The sequence below is a fragment of the Dermacentor variabilis genome, chromosome 3, assembly GCF_050947875.1.
Source record: "Dermacentor variabilis isolate Ectoservices chromosome 3, ASM5094787v1, whole genome shotgun sequence".
Classification (NCBI taxonomy): Eukaryota; Metazoa; Arthropoda; class Arachnida; order Ixodida; family Ixodidae; genus Dermacentor; species Dermacentor variabilis.
Genome location: NC_134570.1, coordinates 20,639,304 through 20,656,265, shown reverse-complemented (window position 1 = coordinate 20,656,265; position 16,962 = coordinate 20,639,304). Strand labels below are relative to the sequence as shown.

Here is a 16,962-nt window from a genome sequence, read left to right as displayed (position 1 = left end):
GAAAAAGCGGTCCCGAGTCGTGCGTGGAGAGAGGGAGGCGCATCATTCGGGTGCCTGCGAACTCGTAAAGCCGTTGGGGCGACGGTCATCGGTGGAGAAATGCTTCGGCCTTTTCTCGCTGCTTCTGTTCTATTTTTCCGCGCCCGCAGCGGACCGAGGCCAACCGCCGGTTCTCTCCAAAGTGGCATTGTTCAGTCCAACTTTGGCACGGTGCGGCGGAAGCCTACACGCGAAGTGCTGCTGTTGCGGAAGGGGCACGCCGCAGCTATGCTAGTATAATGCGCAGGGAACGGAGCGGGCGCGCGGTGGCCCGGCGCTTTGAGTTACCCGCCGTCCATCCATTTTTCTTTGGTCGCTTTCTCTCTCTCTTTATTACTCGTCTGACGTATTCTGAGGGGCACGCAAACGGAGCGGTAAAGGATTGTTGTGCACGGAAGAGAGAAAAGAAAACAAAGAGACGGTCGGGTGTCTAGATAAAGAGCGATAAGAAGCGAGAATATATGTATTTTAGAAAGAACGAAAAATAGTAACGCGCAGTTCTCGCGCAAATTAGATGGGCTCCGTGCGGGCACCGAGCCAGCAGTCGACAGAGCGCGCCGCCGCGTCGTTGGCGCGTGCAGTAAAGCGCGCGCTGCTTTCTTCGCTCGGCGCGCCGCGCGGCACGCCTCTCGTCCTTTTCGCGTCTCTGTTAACCTCGCCGAACCCCGCAGCATTCGGGGCATCATTTTTCTTCGCGTGAGGCGCGTTCGCGACTTGCCACCGCCGCGGCGCTGGAGCAGCCAGCCCCTACGAGGCTGCGGCTCGTCGTTTGTTTTTCCCGCCCAAAAATATTTCTCTCCACGCGGCGCTCCCGTCTTCTTTACGTCTCGGCACCGAGAGCAATGCTTCGTGCCGTCTAAAACAGCGAAGCCAGCTCGGTGCGGAGACAGTGAGCGTCGCTGCCTGCGTGTGGAGTGGTGCGGGCGTAATAAGTTATGAGGGGCACGCGTTGGAGGCTCGAGAGCCCCCCCCCCCCCCCCCTCGCCCCGCAGCTGGATGCTAAATTAACTTTGCGGTCACAACTCTCTCTCTCTCTCTCTCTCTCTGTCGTTATTTCGCCTTTCCTTCGTTTAAGAGGCTGTAAAGACAAAGGAGTAGTCGCAAAGTCTTTACGAGTTTTGTTTTAAAAAATATTCGTATGTGTGGCTTGCGGCCAAGTAAATTAGGGTCGCCGTGCAAGGTGCAAATTTATGTGCGACTTTTGAGTGTGTGGAGGCGCTGAGTGTTCCTCCTGGGGCCATTGCCAAGAAGCCACGCATCGAGCTCGCTAATAGAGGGGAATGGTAGCGTTAGGGTTTGTGATACGCTCCTTAGATTAACTTTTGTAGCAGGAAGTGCGACCGTGCCTCGGATTGAATAACATCAGTAAGGAACAATCGTTAATATATGATGGCGACGCGATAAACAGCAAAGCAAGACTGGTTGGTGAACAAAGCTCTGAACTTGACGTTCGCGTGTTGCCGATACATTGCGCTCTGATTATGCATGTTGTATAGCAAGCTATCCCTGAACTAAACTATGTAATGATTTTTCCACTCGAATAGTTTTTCTGCCTTTCTTTTCGTTTCTTTTGCATTACTTAGTGGAAGCGGTTAACTTTGGTTAAAACACGTTGGCGGGCTAGTTGGTTAGAATCCATGATAGCGTGTACAAGCGCGACTGAACGAGGACGTACAAAGAAACAGATACACAGAGACAGCGCTGTCTCTGTGTATCTGTTTTTTTTCTACGTCCTCGTTCAGTCGCGCTTGTACACTCTATCATGGTTAACATTGGTGATTGAGGTGCACCATATATATATATATATATATATATATATATATATATATATATATATATATATATATATATATATATATATATATATATATATACTAGTCATATCATAAGAAGCCAACAAACACTGACACCAAGGACAAAAGCGTGGCAGTTTGGGCGAGTTGGTATGTCATAACTGTTTAAGGCTATTAGCGCAGCTCAGGACGAGCAAAAAAGGAAAGAGGTAGGGGTAGCGCTCAGCCTGTTTTCCGCTCCCTTTGATTACCCCTACCTCTTTCCTTTTTTGCTCGTCCTGAGCTGCGCTAATAGCCTTAAACAGTTATGACACCAAGGACAACATAGGGGAAATTACTAGTGCTTAATAAATGAAATAAAGAAACGATAAATTATTGGAAATTGTAGTGGATGAAAAAACAACTTGCCGCAGGTGGAGACCGAACCCACAACCTTCGCATATGATATGAGTAATACAAATCGGGCCCCTCGGTTAACCCCCTTTCTTCTCGTATATATATATATATATATATATATATATATATATATATATATATATATATATATATATATATATATATATATATAGTCGCCTGCGCGCTATCCCCACGATATCGCTCTCCCAAACAAACACATGAATAACCCGGTGACACAATTGAAGTCGTTACTGGGCCGTTTGAATGAATTAATTTTGGGGTTTTCAGTGCCACACCTTGATTTGATTATGAGGTACGCCTTAGTGGGGAAATCCGGACTAATTTTAACCACCAGGGGATCTTTAACGTGGCCCCATTCCCGAGATACGGGCGTTTTTGCATTTCGCCCCCATCAAAATGCGGCCGCCGCCGCCGAGAGTTGATCCGCGGACCTCGAACTTAGCAGGACACTATTTCCGCTAAGCCACCGTGGCGGGTTACTGGCGCGTTTAAAACTGTGGTAACGAGAGAAGCTATGGATACGTGAGCACTCTAAAATAAGGTGGGAGTGTGGCAGTCGTTTAGTCAGTCACTTGAGAGTAGAAAACTAAGTACTGCTCCTGGCGTCTTTTGTTGCGACGACCATGTAAGGCGACCTTCCAAGGTCGACTGCTCCCAAAGTCGCTGTTCGTTGTTTCGCACTAGTGCATGCACTTTAGAGCAAGAGCTTTTGTGGGGTGTACCGAGGACAAGGCGGAAAAATATTTTCACAGCGAAGCTGGTGAGGGGAGTTTCGCAGCCGTTCTCGTGCGGTGGCGTGCGGCGAGGTGCTCAGCATCAGTCAGCGACGCAACCATTGTGGGTTGACGTTGGCACGGCTGGGCTCGGTCGTCCGGGTTACCAGTTTGTGGTAGGCGGCGCGAATAGTTAGCCGCCGCGTAGCCACGGTTTATTTATGCCGGTCAGTCATGGCGCAGCGGAATCTATACCTATTGCGCACAGGTTGAGTGCGCAATAGGTATAGCGTGTTCTATATTCTCGCGCTATCTGCACGTGAGCCAACCTTCTTCACCTGCTTTGGAGGCGACAGACATGCCTGCACAGGGCACCCCTCCTAGTGCGAAGCACGATCGGAATAAAGTTCAATGGTAAAGTCCACGCACAGTGTGTAGATAGTGTCGTCGTTGATAGTGCCGGGTTCACGCAATCCACCCGCTATGGTTGCTCAGTGGCTATGGTGTTGGGCTGCTGAGAACGAGGTCGCGGGATCGAATCCAGGCCACGGCGGCCTCATTTCGATGGGAGCGAAATGTGAAAACACCCGTGTACTTAGATTTAATTGCACATTAAAGAACCCCAGGTGGATGAAATTTCCGGAGTCCTCCACTACGGCGTGGCTCATAACCAGAAAGTGGTTTTTGGCACGTAAAACCCCATAAAAGAAGAAGAAGCAGGGTTCACGCAGTCCGAGAGAGATGTACCAGGCAGCACAGCAGCGTAGGCTATGAGCGAATCGCAGCCACAGTGATAACGTAGCGCGAAATCGCGACCTGCCGCAGATTCTCGCTGATGCCCGGACCTGTAGCGGAGCTCCAAAGGTAGACCGTGTGGCAGCGCAGGACTTGCGTGGAGACAGCGCAAGTGTTGGTCACTCATTTTGTTAACGTAGAAGTGATTCTTGAGCTGAAGAAACCAGGAGCGGCTTGCACCAAGATTTAATAACGAAAATAATAACGAATTTAAGAACGTGTTGTCCTATAGACAACGCATAGTCCGCACAAGAACGCGTTCTTAAATTCGTTATTCTTTTGGTTATTAAATGTTCGTACAACCCGCCCCTGGTTTCCTCAGCTGGGTTACCAGTTTGTGGGAGGCGGCGCGAAGAGTTAGCCGCTGCGTGGCTATGGTCTGTTTAGGTCGGCCAGTCATCGCGGCATCTCGGGAGCGGCCGCTCAGGTCGAGCGCGCTGCGTGTCCTGTTCTCGTGCCACCTGCACGTGAGCCTCTCTTTTTCTTCGCCTGCATCGGAGGCGATAGTCGCGCAGCTACACAATCATAGGAGTCTCGAATTTTCGCAGTGAAGCGTGATTATCAATAATCATAAAATAAAATCTACCTTCCGTATACCTCACACAAATAGACAATACCTTCTTTGCGCTTCCTTCTTAAACCAGTAATTCCTTTATCTTTGCTTATCGCATCGCGGGTCACCGGCTCCGCGTTGGAGGTCAGCCAGAGGGCTTTGCATGTTGGTCAAGAGGCCGCAGTGCTGTCGCCGAAGCTATCGTGTGACTAATTAACGCAGAAAGTTGGACTAGTTGGTGTTGATGGATTTGTTGTGACATAGTTACTAGCGCTAACAAGACTAACGGAAAGAAAGTTGGGACAGGACAGAGCGCTAGAGTCTGAATTCAGCGGTCTCTCTCGTAATCGAGTTTAAGATACCACGTTGCGTGAAGCTTCTGTGACACTCTCGTTGTCTAAAAATATGTGTTGCCCCCTGTCTGCGCAGAAGATAAAGAACAAAAGAAAAAGCAGAATAGTACGAACCAGTCTTCTTTATTTTGTAAAGCAACTGCAAGAAATCGTCTGTGCACAATCGTCGCCTATTAAGTTAAAAACGACAACAATAAAACGTTCCGTTGTATATGTTTAACGCATTAGGACGCTCCAGGGCCAGCTTCAAGTGCCATAAAACTAACTTTGCCTCCTCTCGCAGCACCTAGGTTCATTACGAATTTTCATTATTGTTCAGAATGAAAGAAAAAGTGAGGCCCACCTAGTAAAGTTGCGCTTGTTGTATGGGAAATAGAGAACAATACGTGTAAGCGTAGGAATTGAAAGCGTTGCAGTTAAGCATTCCTATGATGCTTGTAAACGAAGTCTAAATTAGCGGTGCTCTCTTTCCGGGCGAGACCTTCTTTACGACTTTTCCCACTGTCAGCAGCAAGAAACATTCAGCAAAGCTTTTTTCCAGGCTCTTTTTTTGGCCAGCAAAGTTTCTTCATCAAAACTTTAACTTCATCAAGGTTAACATTGCTGGCAAAAATTGTAAATGACGAGTCCTCGGGAGCTACCAGTCGAATATTATAATGCTGCAAGATGAATAGCTTCGCGCATTCTAGTTTCTGACATTAGGACGAAACTAAAAAAAAAGAACTATATAAAGAAAAAATATTTTTCTTTTTAACGTGCACATATTTATTTATTTATTTATTTATTTATTTATTTATTTATTTATTTATTTATTCAAAATACCCCTAGACGCCCTCTGGAAGAGGGTATTACAAAGGGGGGCACGTGAACATACTCTTACAAGAATTTGATAGAAAAACGCAATAGAACGTGACAATATATGCAAACACGACTCTGTGTAGTAAAATCAAAGTTCGGATGAAACCAAATTAGCACATAATTAGAAGAAATTAGAAAATTGAAGCACCTATAATTCAGGATACATCAAAACTATGAGCAAAACGAGAACAAGGTGAAAGCAGGAGCCAACGTTTCGACAAGTGTACTTGTCTTCTTCAAGGCCTTGTCTTCAAGGACTTGTCTTCTTCAAGGCCTTGAAGAAGACAAGTACACTTGTCGAAACGTTGGCTCCTGCTTTCACCTTGTTCTCGTTTTGTTCATTGTCTTGAATTTCCATCTCCCGCGTTCCTCGCATTTTCCCAGGATACATCAAAAGCACGTCGTCATCATCATCATCATCATCATCATCATCATCATCATCATCATCATCATCATCATCAGCCTAGTTACGCCCACTGCAGGGCAAAGGCCTCTCCCATACTTCTCCAACTACCCCGGTCATGTACTAATTGTGGCCATGTTGTCCCTGCAAACGTCTTAATGTCATCCGCCCACCTAACTTTCTGCCGCCCCCTGCTACGCATCCCTTCCCTTGGAATCCAGTCCGTAACCCTTAGTGACCATCGGTTATCTTCCCTCCTCATTACATGTCCGGCCCATGCCCATTTCTTTTTCTTGATTTCAACTAAGATGTCGTTTACCCGCGTTTGTTACCTCACCCAATCTGCTCTTTTCTTATCCCTTAACGTCACACCCATCATTCTTCTTTCCATAGCTCGTTGCGTCGTCCTCAATTTCAGCAGAACCCTTTTCGTAAGCCTCCAGGTTTCTGCCCCATATGTGAGTACTGGTAACACACAGCTGTTATACACTTTCCTTTTGAAGGATAGTGGCAACCTGCTGTTCATGATTTGAGAATGCCTGCCAAACGCACCCCAGCCCATTCTTATTCTTCTGGTTATTTCAGTCTCATGATCCGGATCCGTGGTCACTACCTGCCCTAAGTAGATGTATTCCCTTACCACTTCCAGTGCTTCGCTACCTATCGTAAACTGCTGTTCTCTTCCGAGACTGTTAAACAATACTTTAGTTTTCTGCAGATTAATTTTCAGACCCACTCTTCTGCTTTGCCTCTCCAGGTCAGTGAGCATGCATTGCAATTGGTCCCCTGAGTTACTAAGCAAGGCAATATCATCAGCGAATCGCAAGTTGCTAAGGTATTCTCCATCAACTTTTATACCCAATTCTTCCCACTCCAGGCCTCTGAATACCTCCTGTAAACATGCTGTGAATAGCATTGGAGATATCGTATCTCCCTGTCTGACGCCTTTCTTTATAGGGATTTTGTTGCTTTCTTTGTGGAGGAGTACGGTGGCTGTGGAGCCGCTATAGATATCTTCCAGTATCTTTACATATGGCTCATCTACGCCCTGATTCCGTAATGCCTCCATGACTGCTGAGGTTTCGACTGAATCAAACGCTTTCTCGTAATCAATGAAAGCTATATATAAGGGTTGGTTATATTCTGCACATTTCTCTATCACTTGATTGATAGTGTGAATATGGTCTATTGTTGAGTAGCCTTTACGGAATCCTGCCTGGTCCTTTGGTTGACAGAAGTCTAAGGTGTTCCTGATTCTATTTGCGATTACCTTAGTAAATACTTTGTAGGCAACGGACAGTAAGCTGATCGGTCTATAATTTTTCAAGTCTTTGGCGTCCCCTTTCTTATGGATTAGGATTATGTTAGCGTTCTTCCAAGATTCCGGTACGCTCGAGGTTATGAGGCATTGCGTATACAGGGTGGCCAGTTTCTCTAGAACAATCTGACCACCATCCTTCAACAAATCTGCTGTTACCTGATCCTCCCCAGCTGCCTTCCCCCTTTGCATAGCTCCTAAGGCTTTCTTTACTTCTTCTGGCGTTACCTGTGGGATTTCGAATTCCTCTAGGCTATTCTCTCTTCCACTATCGTCGTGGGTACCACTGGTACTGTATAAATCTCTATAGAACTCCTCAGCCACTTGAACTATCTCATCCATATTGGTAACGATATTGCCGGCTTTGTCTCTTAACGCACACGTCTGATTCTTGCCTATTCCTAGTTTCTTCTTCACTGTTTTTAGGCTTCCTCCGTTCCTGAGAGCCTGTTCAATTCTATCCATACTATAGTTTCTGATGTCCGCTGTCTTACGCTTGTTGATTAACTTAGAAAGTTCTGCCAGTTCTATTCTAGCTGTAGGGTTAGAGGCTTTCATACATTGGCGTTTCTTGATCAGATCTTTCGTCTCCTGCGATAGCTTACTGGTTTCCTGTATAACGGCGTTACCACCGACTTCTATTGCGCACTCCTTAATGATGCCCATGAGATTGTCGTGCATTGCTGCAACACTAAGGTCCTCTTCCTGAGTTAAAGCCGAGTACCTATTCTGTAGCTTGATCCGGAATTCCTCTAGTTTCCCTCTTACCGCTAACTCATTGATTGGCTTCTTGTGTACCAGTTTCTTCCGTTCCCTCCTCAAGTCTAGGCTAATTCGAGTTCTTACCATTCTATGGTCACTGCAGCGTACCTTGCCGAGCACGTCTACATCTTGTATGATGCCAGGGTTCGCGCAGAGTATGAAGTCGATTTCATTTCTAGTCTCACCATTGGGGCTCCTCCACGTCCACTTTCGACTAACTCGCTTGCGGAAAAAGGTGTTCATTATCCGCATATTATTCTGTTCTGCAAACTCTACTAATAATTCTCCTCTGCTATTCCTAGAGCCTATGCCATATTCCCCCACTGACTTGTCTCCAGCCTGCTTCTTGCCTACCCTGGCATTGAAGTCGCCCATCAGTATAGTGTATTTTGTTTTGACTTTACCCATCGCCGATTCCACGTCTTCATAAAAGCTTTCGACTTCCTGGTCATCATGACTGCATGTAGGGGCATAGACTTGTACCACCTTCAATTTGTACCTCTTATTAAGCTTCACAACAAGAACTGCCACCCTCTCGTTAATGCTATAGAATTCCTGTATGTTACCAGCTATTTCCTTATTAATCAGGAATCCGACTCCTAGTTCTCGTCTCTCTGCTAAGCCCCGGTAACACAGTACATGCCCGCTTTTTAGCACTGTATATGCTTCTTTTGTCCTCCTAACCTCACTGAGCCCTATTATATCCCATTTACTACCCTCTAATTCCTCCAATAACACTGCTAGACTCGCCTCGCTAGATAGCGTTCTAACGTTAAACGTTGCCACGTTCAGATTCCAATGGCGGCCTGTTCTATCTTCTATCTAATTATTCTATCTTACGTGCTTTTGACCGGACAGGTCAAAAGCACGTAAGATAGAATAATTCGAAACAATAACAAATTATATATCTACGTCCGCTGGGGTATTTGTATTTCGCCCCATTGAAATTCTGCCGCCGCGGCCGAGTTCGAACCCGCGACCTCGAACTCGGCAGCGCAACGCCAAAGCCGGTGGGGCACCACGGCGCGTGAATAGGAATAGAGACCAGTGCGTTGCAGTGAAAAAGTGGCTACGTAGGGGCCGAACATTTTCCTCCCTTTTGGTTAGCCTCGGAATAAAAATGAAGTAAAAGTGAAAGCGTGCAGTTACCTGTGTTTATGTGTGATTAAATGCAGGTAGGATATAATACAGTAGATTTGACGCGGCGGCAGCTTGTCTTCACGTGACATAAACTGGAAAACTGAGTTCTCAACGAACACGCACACACTACTGTGTATCTGCGAGTGTTTTTTACGTGGTGCCCTATACTCACCGGCTGCTCCGGGATGGCCCGGCGCTCCTTTTTTCCCACGTGTTCCTGGGACTCCTGAGGAAGGAGGTAAAAAGAAACGAAAATCGGTACAAGAAGCACGGTGAGCCACGAAATTAGAGTTGCAGACCCCCACCGCTACGGTTGTCTTCCAGTTTTTACTCCCGACTCCTCTGTTGGATAATCACGACAGATATTCCTACGCAGGTTCAAACATAATATCACTTTGTATATTTCTCATTTCCACCGTCTGTCGCATGACGTCTAGTTAGACCTTAAGACTCTCCATTAACTCGCAACTCAAAGAAATTACCCCCGTGCGCGCGCCTCTAACTCCAAGCCCGTGTCATTCATTATGGTTTTATGCGAACGGCTTCGAACTTGCTATATACGCGTCACCTACGTGAATCACACTATGCAAGACATCTAAACGAGTGGATTGAAGGAAAGCTACTTTCTCTTGCTTTCGGTAGAACTCATTTGCTCTAAACACATTCTATTCCATAAAGACCGCATTTTTATTATTTTATAGGTACGCAGTGCTCTTAACCTTAAAGAGTGGGAAGGGCCGCCGCTGTTTTAACTTTTTTGGTTACCTTTAGTTAAGTTGGACTGTAGCATTAATGCTATCGTTTTGTCATGTTAAGCGTGTTACACGGAGCTTAAAATGAGGCATGACTCCGGAGCGAGGTATATTTTACTCCTGTGTGAACCTTACTCCAACTGATGCACACTTTTGGGCCCCACATAAGCTATTTAGGGGAAATTACCATTATTTAGGGCAAGCAGTGAAACCTACCCATAAAAATGAGAAAATATTTGCCGTTATGAAAGCTAGCATACTTGCAGGATATGTTCAAGATGCTTTAAATTAACTTATAGTAGGTATGACCGTGTTTGGATCCTGTTGCAATACAAATAATTTTGCATCAGTAACTGCGATTGAAACGTCCTTCATTTAGGCAGCTCGCATAAGATCGACTTAACACAGCAAATTTTCACTAAGTCATCAATCTTCAAAAGTTCGCTTTTAAGCGAGCAAGATTTTCAACGTAAAATTGATTTCGTGGACAGGTTGTGAGGATGTGAGGCTGAAGACGAACTCTTTGAGAGCAGCGTGGTTTCTTAATGATCCACTGCGCCCCCAGGAGAAGGCCATTTTCTCCCACTGCTCTTCAAATCTGTCCTTACGTTCACTTTTACGTAAAATTTATCTGTCACACACTGGGAGCTTGTAGACAGCCTTCATTATCTTCTAAACGTGCCAAGTCCTTTCTAACTGTTTAATTCGCGCTTCACACGTGATTAATTAAAACGCACTTTTTAAACTACCACCAATACAGATGCATAATACAGCCATAAATTGGGAGTGAATCCTATTTTCTCTGAATGTAATTGGCAGCTCTAAGGTAGAAAACAGCTTTGACTTTCAGTACAAACAGCCGGAAGAAATAATTACTGCGGCAACGTTCTTGGCGTCCGAGTGTGCGTATACACACGGGTCCTACTCACCTGGTGGCCCGGGCAGGCCTGGAGGACCACGTGGTCCCGGCATTCCAGGAATACCTGCGAGAAGAATGAATAATGAATCATCTACGCTGCAAGAGCAATTAGACCGCAGCAAAAGATGAGTTCGGCAGATAACGTATACAAGATTCAGTTGGATTTTGATAACCATGACTATGTTCCCATTTATCCGAATCATGGCTATACGATGGAACAAACGTGTTTCTTAGACGCCTTAAAAATACCCGCCGTGGTTGCTCAGTGGCTATGGTGTTGGGTTGCTGAGCACGAGGTCGCGGGATCGAATCCCGGCCACGGCGGCCGCATTTCGATGGGGGCGAAATGCGAAAACACCCGTGTGCTTAGATTTAGGTGCACGTTAAAGAACCCCAGGTGGTCTAAATTTCCGGAGTCCTCCACTACGGCGTGCCTCATAATCAGAAAGTGGTTTTGGCACGTAAAACCCCAAATATTATTATTATTAGACGCCTTAAATACCAACAGCAGTCGTCGCTCAGCTGCGATAGCGTTAAATGGCTCGCGGAAATGGAACTCGCCACCACTGGGTCGTGAGCTCTATTCCCGAGAGAAGCGGTGACCACGTTCTTATACGATGCTTCTAAAAGAAAATGTATTGAAAATTAAACTGAAACCGTCTAGTCCGACATCTCTTTCATGGCTCAGGTGGTTTGCTGGGAGACCGATGTCACACGATCACTTTCGATCACGATCAGGGCCCGTTAAGGATGGAATTTCTTGATGGTGATCGACCATGATTGCTGATGCACTGTCCAATGATCCGGATCGAGTTTGGGTGAGCTCAAAGGCACCAGTTGTTAGCAAGTCCAAAGCGCGTATCAAGTTTGTAGAATAGGCTCTGAAACTTGTTATACAAAACTCCTTTGTTTTATTTTCAACGAAATATTTGTTTATCCTTGTCGTTCTGGTGATCTCTGCTGATCGTCTGCAACAACATGGTTGCCAGTCTACCATTGCGATCAAGAGGCTCGATCGCGGTTCACGGATAGCGTTTGCATGGATCCATATCTGGCAAAATCGCATTCAAAAGTTACCATGTAGCAGCACTTGATCCGAATCGAGTTCAATCCGAATCGGGCCCGATCGCTATCGAATATGACCAAGTGACACCGGTATAAAACCCGTATACGCAAAACCAACTGCTTTACATTTTTCAATGTGCCACTGTGATAGCGTGTAAGACGCGATGGGTCAGCTGCTACGGTGCCTCGTTGTTCGAACGACGAGGCGAGTTCAAATGCCAACCAGAGTGGCCACATCAAGCAGGGGTACATACACAAGCGGTTGCGCATCTTAACTAATGCACCTCAGAAAGCACAGCTGGTGGTCAAAATTTTTCCGGTGCTCTCCCAGCGTACTTTGCATCTTCGAGGCGCGAGCCCAACGCTTTAATACCGGATGTTTCAACGTTGACTGAATACTTAGAAATGTCGACTGCCGAAAGTTACGCGACCATGTCAAGAAAGCCAGTTAGACGTTTTGTCAACATATGACGAATGGTACTTAACCATAAGAGAAGCCTTGCACTGTAGTGTCTCAAAAAAGAGAGAAATATAAATAATCTCGCTTTATTTGCATTTTGCTGACACAGAACGGACCCATGTCTGAGAGAATTCGCGTTGAAACCGTGGTAACTTAAAGTGATACTCTATAATCAGTGCAGTTCGGGCGAGTAGCTTGTCCTTATTTCCCCCCGTAATGGATAGATGTAAAAACTTTATTCTCGTTAGAACGCATGTGCGGACGATTCCGTGCTGATGGCCATCAGGTCATGGCTGACGGCGACCTGGTTGGCCCACTCCGCTGCCCTGGTCTGGACGACCGGGTCTGAGCTGGCCAACACGGCCTCCCACTGCTCGAGAGAAGGATCACGACTAATATCCGCCGGTGGCGGCGCTATGCTACAGCTCCATAATAAGGTGTCATAGGTGGCCAGTTCCTGGCACCATTTGCATTCCGGCTGAACGTCCGGGTAGATTTCGTTTAACAGGTATGGGTTATAAAAAGATTTCGTCTGCAATCTTCGCCAGACGCTTTTCTGCGCCTTCACTAATTGCTTGTCCGGGGGCGGATAAATTCTCCGCTCAAGTTTGTAATGGTTAGTAATGTCGTGAAAGGACAACAGCCCATCTCTCGTGGACCTCCCCGGAACGTCCGGCTCACCTGCTCGGCTGACGAAGTCTCGAGCATTCATGTGAGCCGCCTCGTTCCCAGGGTTCCCAGAGTGTGCCGGCACCCAGACAATTTCCACCTCCGTAGTCCCTCGCCCCGTGGCCCGATTTAGCAATCCTGCCTCAGGTAAGAAGTGATCCTTATTTACCAGGATCAAACTCGGAGAGTTTCAGAAATACATCTTCCTCACTTGAGTCACCGTTTAGCATTAGAATGCTTGTAATGGTTTCCTTTAAAGAGGGCCGGGGAAGTGTGTAAGGCTCACAATCAGAGCGGAGACGTAACGAACCTTTCTTCAAGACTTGTTAGTGGCGGTAAACATCTGCGACGGCAGTCGACGTATTTCCATAGAGCACAAAATATGCATGCAATTTAATTTATATGTATGCGGGTTTGCATAGTACGGCATTTTCGCTTTGTTAACGCACGTTTCAATTGGCTTGCTTATCGGTTAGTCTGAGAGACACTGTTCGTGAGAAGCGACAGCCACGCGGACTTTGAGCCTCGCAGACGCTGTGCGAGGTTCAATCGTCCTACCGTCTGAGTCACGTCACGTGGGCGTTCTAGACTGGTGTGACGTTTGTGCACGCTCGTCCTTTTTGTTCTAAAATTGATCTGTCCACGCGGCGTGATCTTTGAAAGCCATACCGGAGCGAACATTCAACGAACGCATCTTACGTCAACGTTCGCCGAGCCGTGGTGATCAAGCACAAGAATATCGTCCAACACTGACAGCATGCGGGTGATGCGCGTGCATGCCTACAACGCACCACGTTGGCTTTGGCATCGTGTTGAGACACTGTTTGCAAAACCGGCGAACCAAAACATTTTCCAACGCTCGCATAGCGCGAAATCCAGCGGGTTTTTGTTTCACGTCGCTTCGAGCGATGACGCGAGAAGAAATTGCGAGCGCGCAAACACTCTCTCCAGCCGCCAAGCCGGTGAAGCGAAACACGCGCCCGAGCGAACGTGACGCAATGTCGGGTCATGCTTACGGTTGACGCGAAGACGGGAGGAGAAACAGCGAACGCGTCAACATTCACTCGAGCCGTTCTGTTCTTATCGCGAGGGAACACTACAGTACGGGAGAGCGCGGGTTGACGCGGTGGCACCTAGGCATCACCAGCGCATGACTGCACAGCTACTACCAGCGGCGCAACGCCACTGAGGTTTCAATGTCGTTTGACAAACACTACTCGTGCTGCCGCTGAATAACGTGGTGAATAACGTGGCGGGGATGAGCCACGCAACTGTTATTGCATCATGGTAAGCTTTGACTTCGTTGAACAAGCGGTTTTTCGCAATGTTTCGTCCCGCAAGTTTCTGGGAGTGCCGGCGTACCGACTGCGGAAACGGTGGCCTCTCGTCGGCGCACTGGTGGCCTCGTTCGTGGCGTGCTTAGCGGAATCTTGTTAGGCTGCGCTGCAGAGGCAGCGCCATCGGAGCCCCTCGCGCGCCCCTCAATCATGGCTACCGCGCGCGCCGTCGCCGCCGCCGCGCTTTGCAAACAAGCCACCGGCTTCCCGCTGACAATTATTTATTTCCCTCAGGGAGCCCGCCTCCACGCTGCCGGCTGCTCGCTTCGTTAGGTGCCACTCCGTGCACCGGTCCGATTAGGGATGCCCGGGATTCGGGCGGCTTGGGACCCCGCGGGACACCGCGCAGCCGAGGCCACCGATGCTCGCCTCGTCCGTCGCCCGCTCCGTTTCTTTCCCGCTGCCTCACTTCGCCGGTTACCCTATTTGCACGTTCCCTCCGTCAAAGCCGCTTCTCTCGCGGTTCCTCCTCCTATCGGTCCTTTTCTCCTCATCAAACAATTCAGTGCACGCCACGGTAAATTCATGACTGACTGTTCGTTAACGATGGCCGTATAGCATGGACAAAGCGCCTGCAACAGTTCAGTTTGAGGAGCACAGCGCGTGAATTGCCAAGGACGAAGTCGCAGTGCCCGTCTTTTACATCAGCGTTTCACCATGCTTTCTTTCCTTTTTAAAGAAAATCCTGTTTAATGCAATTTTCATTCATGTCACTGTAAGTTCCCGAAGACAATCGTTCTCAAAGTTTCAAATGCCGCTGATTTCATTATGCTCTGATATGTCTTCCAGTAACCTTTCGAGTGTAATTGTTGAAGTTCTTTTTAAGGAAGAAAGAAAACACGAACAGAAAATCGGACATTATGCTGAGGCCCTAAAGATTGTCAGTGTGGTATATTTCAGAGTGTACAAAGTTTATGGTTACTTGAGCGGATAACCTACGATGAAGGGAGAACAAGGTGTTGCTGGTTATTTTCCTGAACACACCCTCTATTTGTAAATGAACTTCGTTACTTGTTTCGAACATGATCTGAATCGATAAGGAGGACGTGATTTATTTAGATGAGTCATCGCAAGTTTCTAAGATGAGTGGATGGCTGTCTTTATCGACGGTACTCGGGATATGGGCGCGTCTGTATTTACCCACTGACATTCCTCAGGGACACCCGCAGGTCGCAATAACAAGACAATTTAATCAGCAGCTCACGACTAGACTCACCACTACCTTTGAAAGTGAGCCGCACACTAAATCATTCCCTGCGTGAAGATCTTGCGACGATGTAGGGTTACATAGCAATGGTGGTTCACACTGAACAGCACCTTTCTTTATTTTATTTTGTCAGTGCATGTCAAATGGGTCACGGCAATATGTTGAACGTGGTAGTGACACTTTGCAAAAATAAAACAGCGGCAGTTTTTACCTATCGACTGATTTCCTGCCATTAGGTTCTCTATAGCATTCCAACATGGGTCTTCGTTAGAGAAATATACCGTGAACTTGTTCAGCACCCTTGACCAGTACGACACCAATCACATAGAGAGTGTGTGTTATGTGCATTTATTGCGTGCATTTGTGATATTGTGTTGGAAACTTTGGAGTTCTTGCAGTGCGGTGGCTCGTCATATCAGGAGGTCTCGTGGTTTCCCTTTTGTCGATGTTGCAAGGACTGGAGCGACCTGGAAAAAAAATCTATATTTGCCTCGAGCATGGTGCGTGGATATTATTTTCCGAAAATCTGTTGAGTTCACAGCTTAATTCTTTAACCTTATCGCTCCCTTGGACCCTCGATTGGATCTCACTACCCCGCAAACAGGTGTAAGAGTTGGGGTAGGGCATATCAAAAGGGGCAGCTGGCCCATACCGTCGTCCGACTCATCCACGCTAACGACGCTGTTGAAGGGAGGAACATGTTCTCATCGAGACCGAGGATTACTGGATTTATTTACATTATCTACATGAGGAGTGGAGAACGTTACACCTTATCAGTCTAGCATGACTGGATTGTAGCACACCGAGGAGCCGAAAAAATTCCGCTTAAACCCTCCTCTGTCTTCCCTAGATTCCTAGGCCAAGAAATTTGCTTTCCCACCTTCGTCCAAACGGAGTGTCCAAAGTCGTCGAAGAACTCGCGTTGACGGCGAGGGTTCACGTAATCACTCCAGCGCCTTTTTTCACTGAACACACAGAAAGAAGGGGAGCTTCGTAGACGGGGATTGTCGCGCGTTACTCAAGCTGGCGCGTTTTGGTTCCTGGGATTACCCAGCAGGTAGCTGGAGCGCCTGTCAGACGACCCTGGCGGTTACCAGAGTCCGTGAGGAAACGCCGTAGGACACCGCTTTTTCCAGGAGTTTCTCGATCCCATCATCCGTGACGGTGACAGTGAACCAACAAACAACATTCGACCCGCCAAACCTGCGTCCGCCTGCTATCGCCGCAGGTCTGTCCGAGGGTGACGCATTGTTAGCTTCACGAAGCGATTCGTCACAGTGGTGCAGGAGAGGCTAGAAGGCCACTGCCCCCGCTGGCCAATCGTAATACAGGGTGCTTTTTTTAGCTCTAATAAATGTTTAAAACATTGCCCGTGGCAGATAATCAAATTATAACCCTTGATCTAAATT

The 16,962-nt window shown here is 47.2% G+C and overlaps 1 protein-coding gene across 1 annotated transcript in view; it reads right to left on the bottom strand.

Moving 5' to 3' along the window:
• Positions 1 to 16,962, bottom strand: part of LOC142575246 (uncharacterized) — a 208,438-nt gene that overhangs the window by 28,851 nt on the left and 162,625 nt on the right. Inside the window, exons 5-6 of the mRNA XM_075684432.1 lie at positions 10,826 to 10,879; positions 9,317 to 9,370 (exon numbers count right to left, since the gene is read on the bottom strand). Of these exons, the coding sequence (XP_075540547.1) occupies positions 9,317 to 9,370; positions 10,826 to 10,879 (108 nt within the window). The remainder of the gene's footprint in view (positions 1 to 9,316; positions 9,371 to 10,825; positions 10,880 to 16,962) is intronic.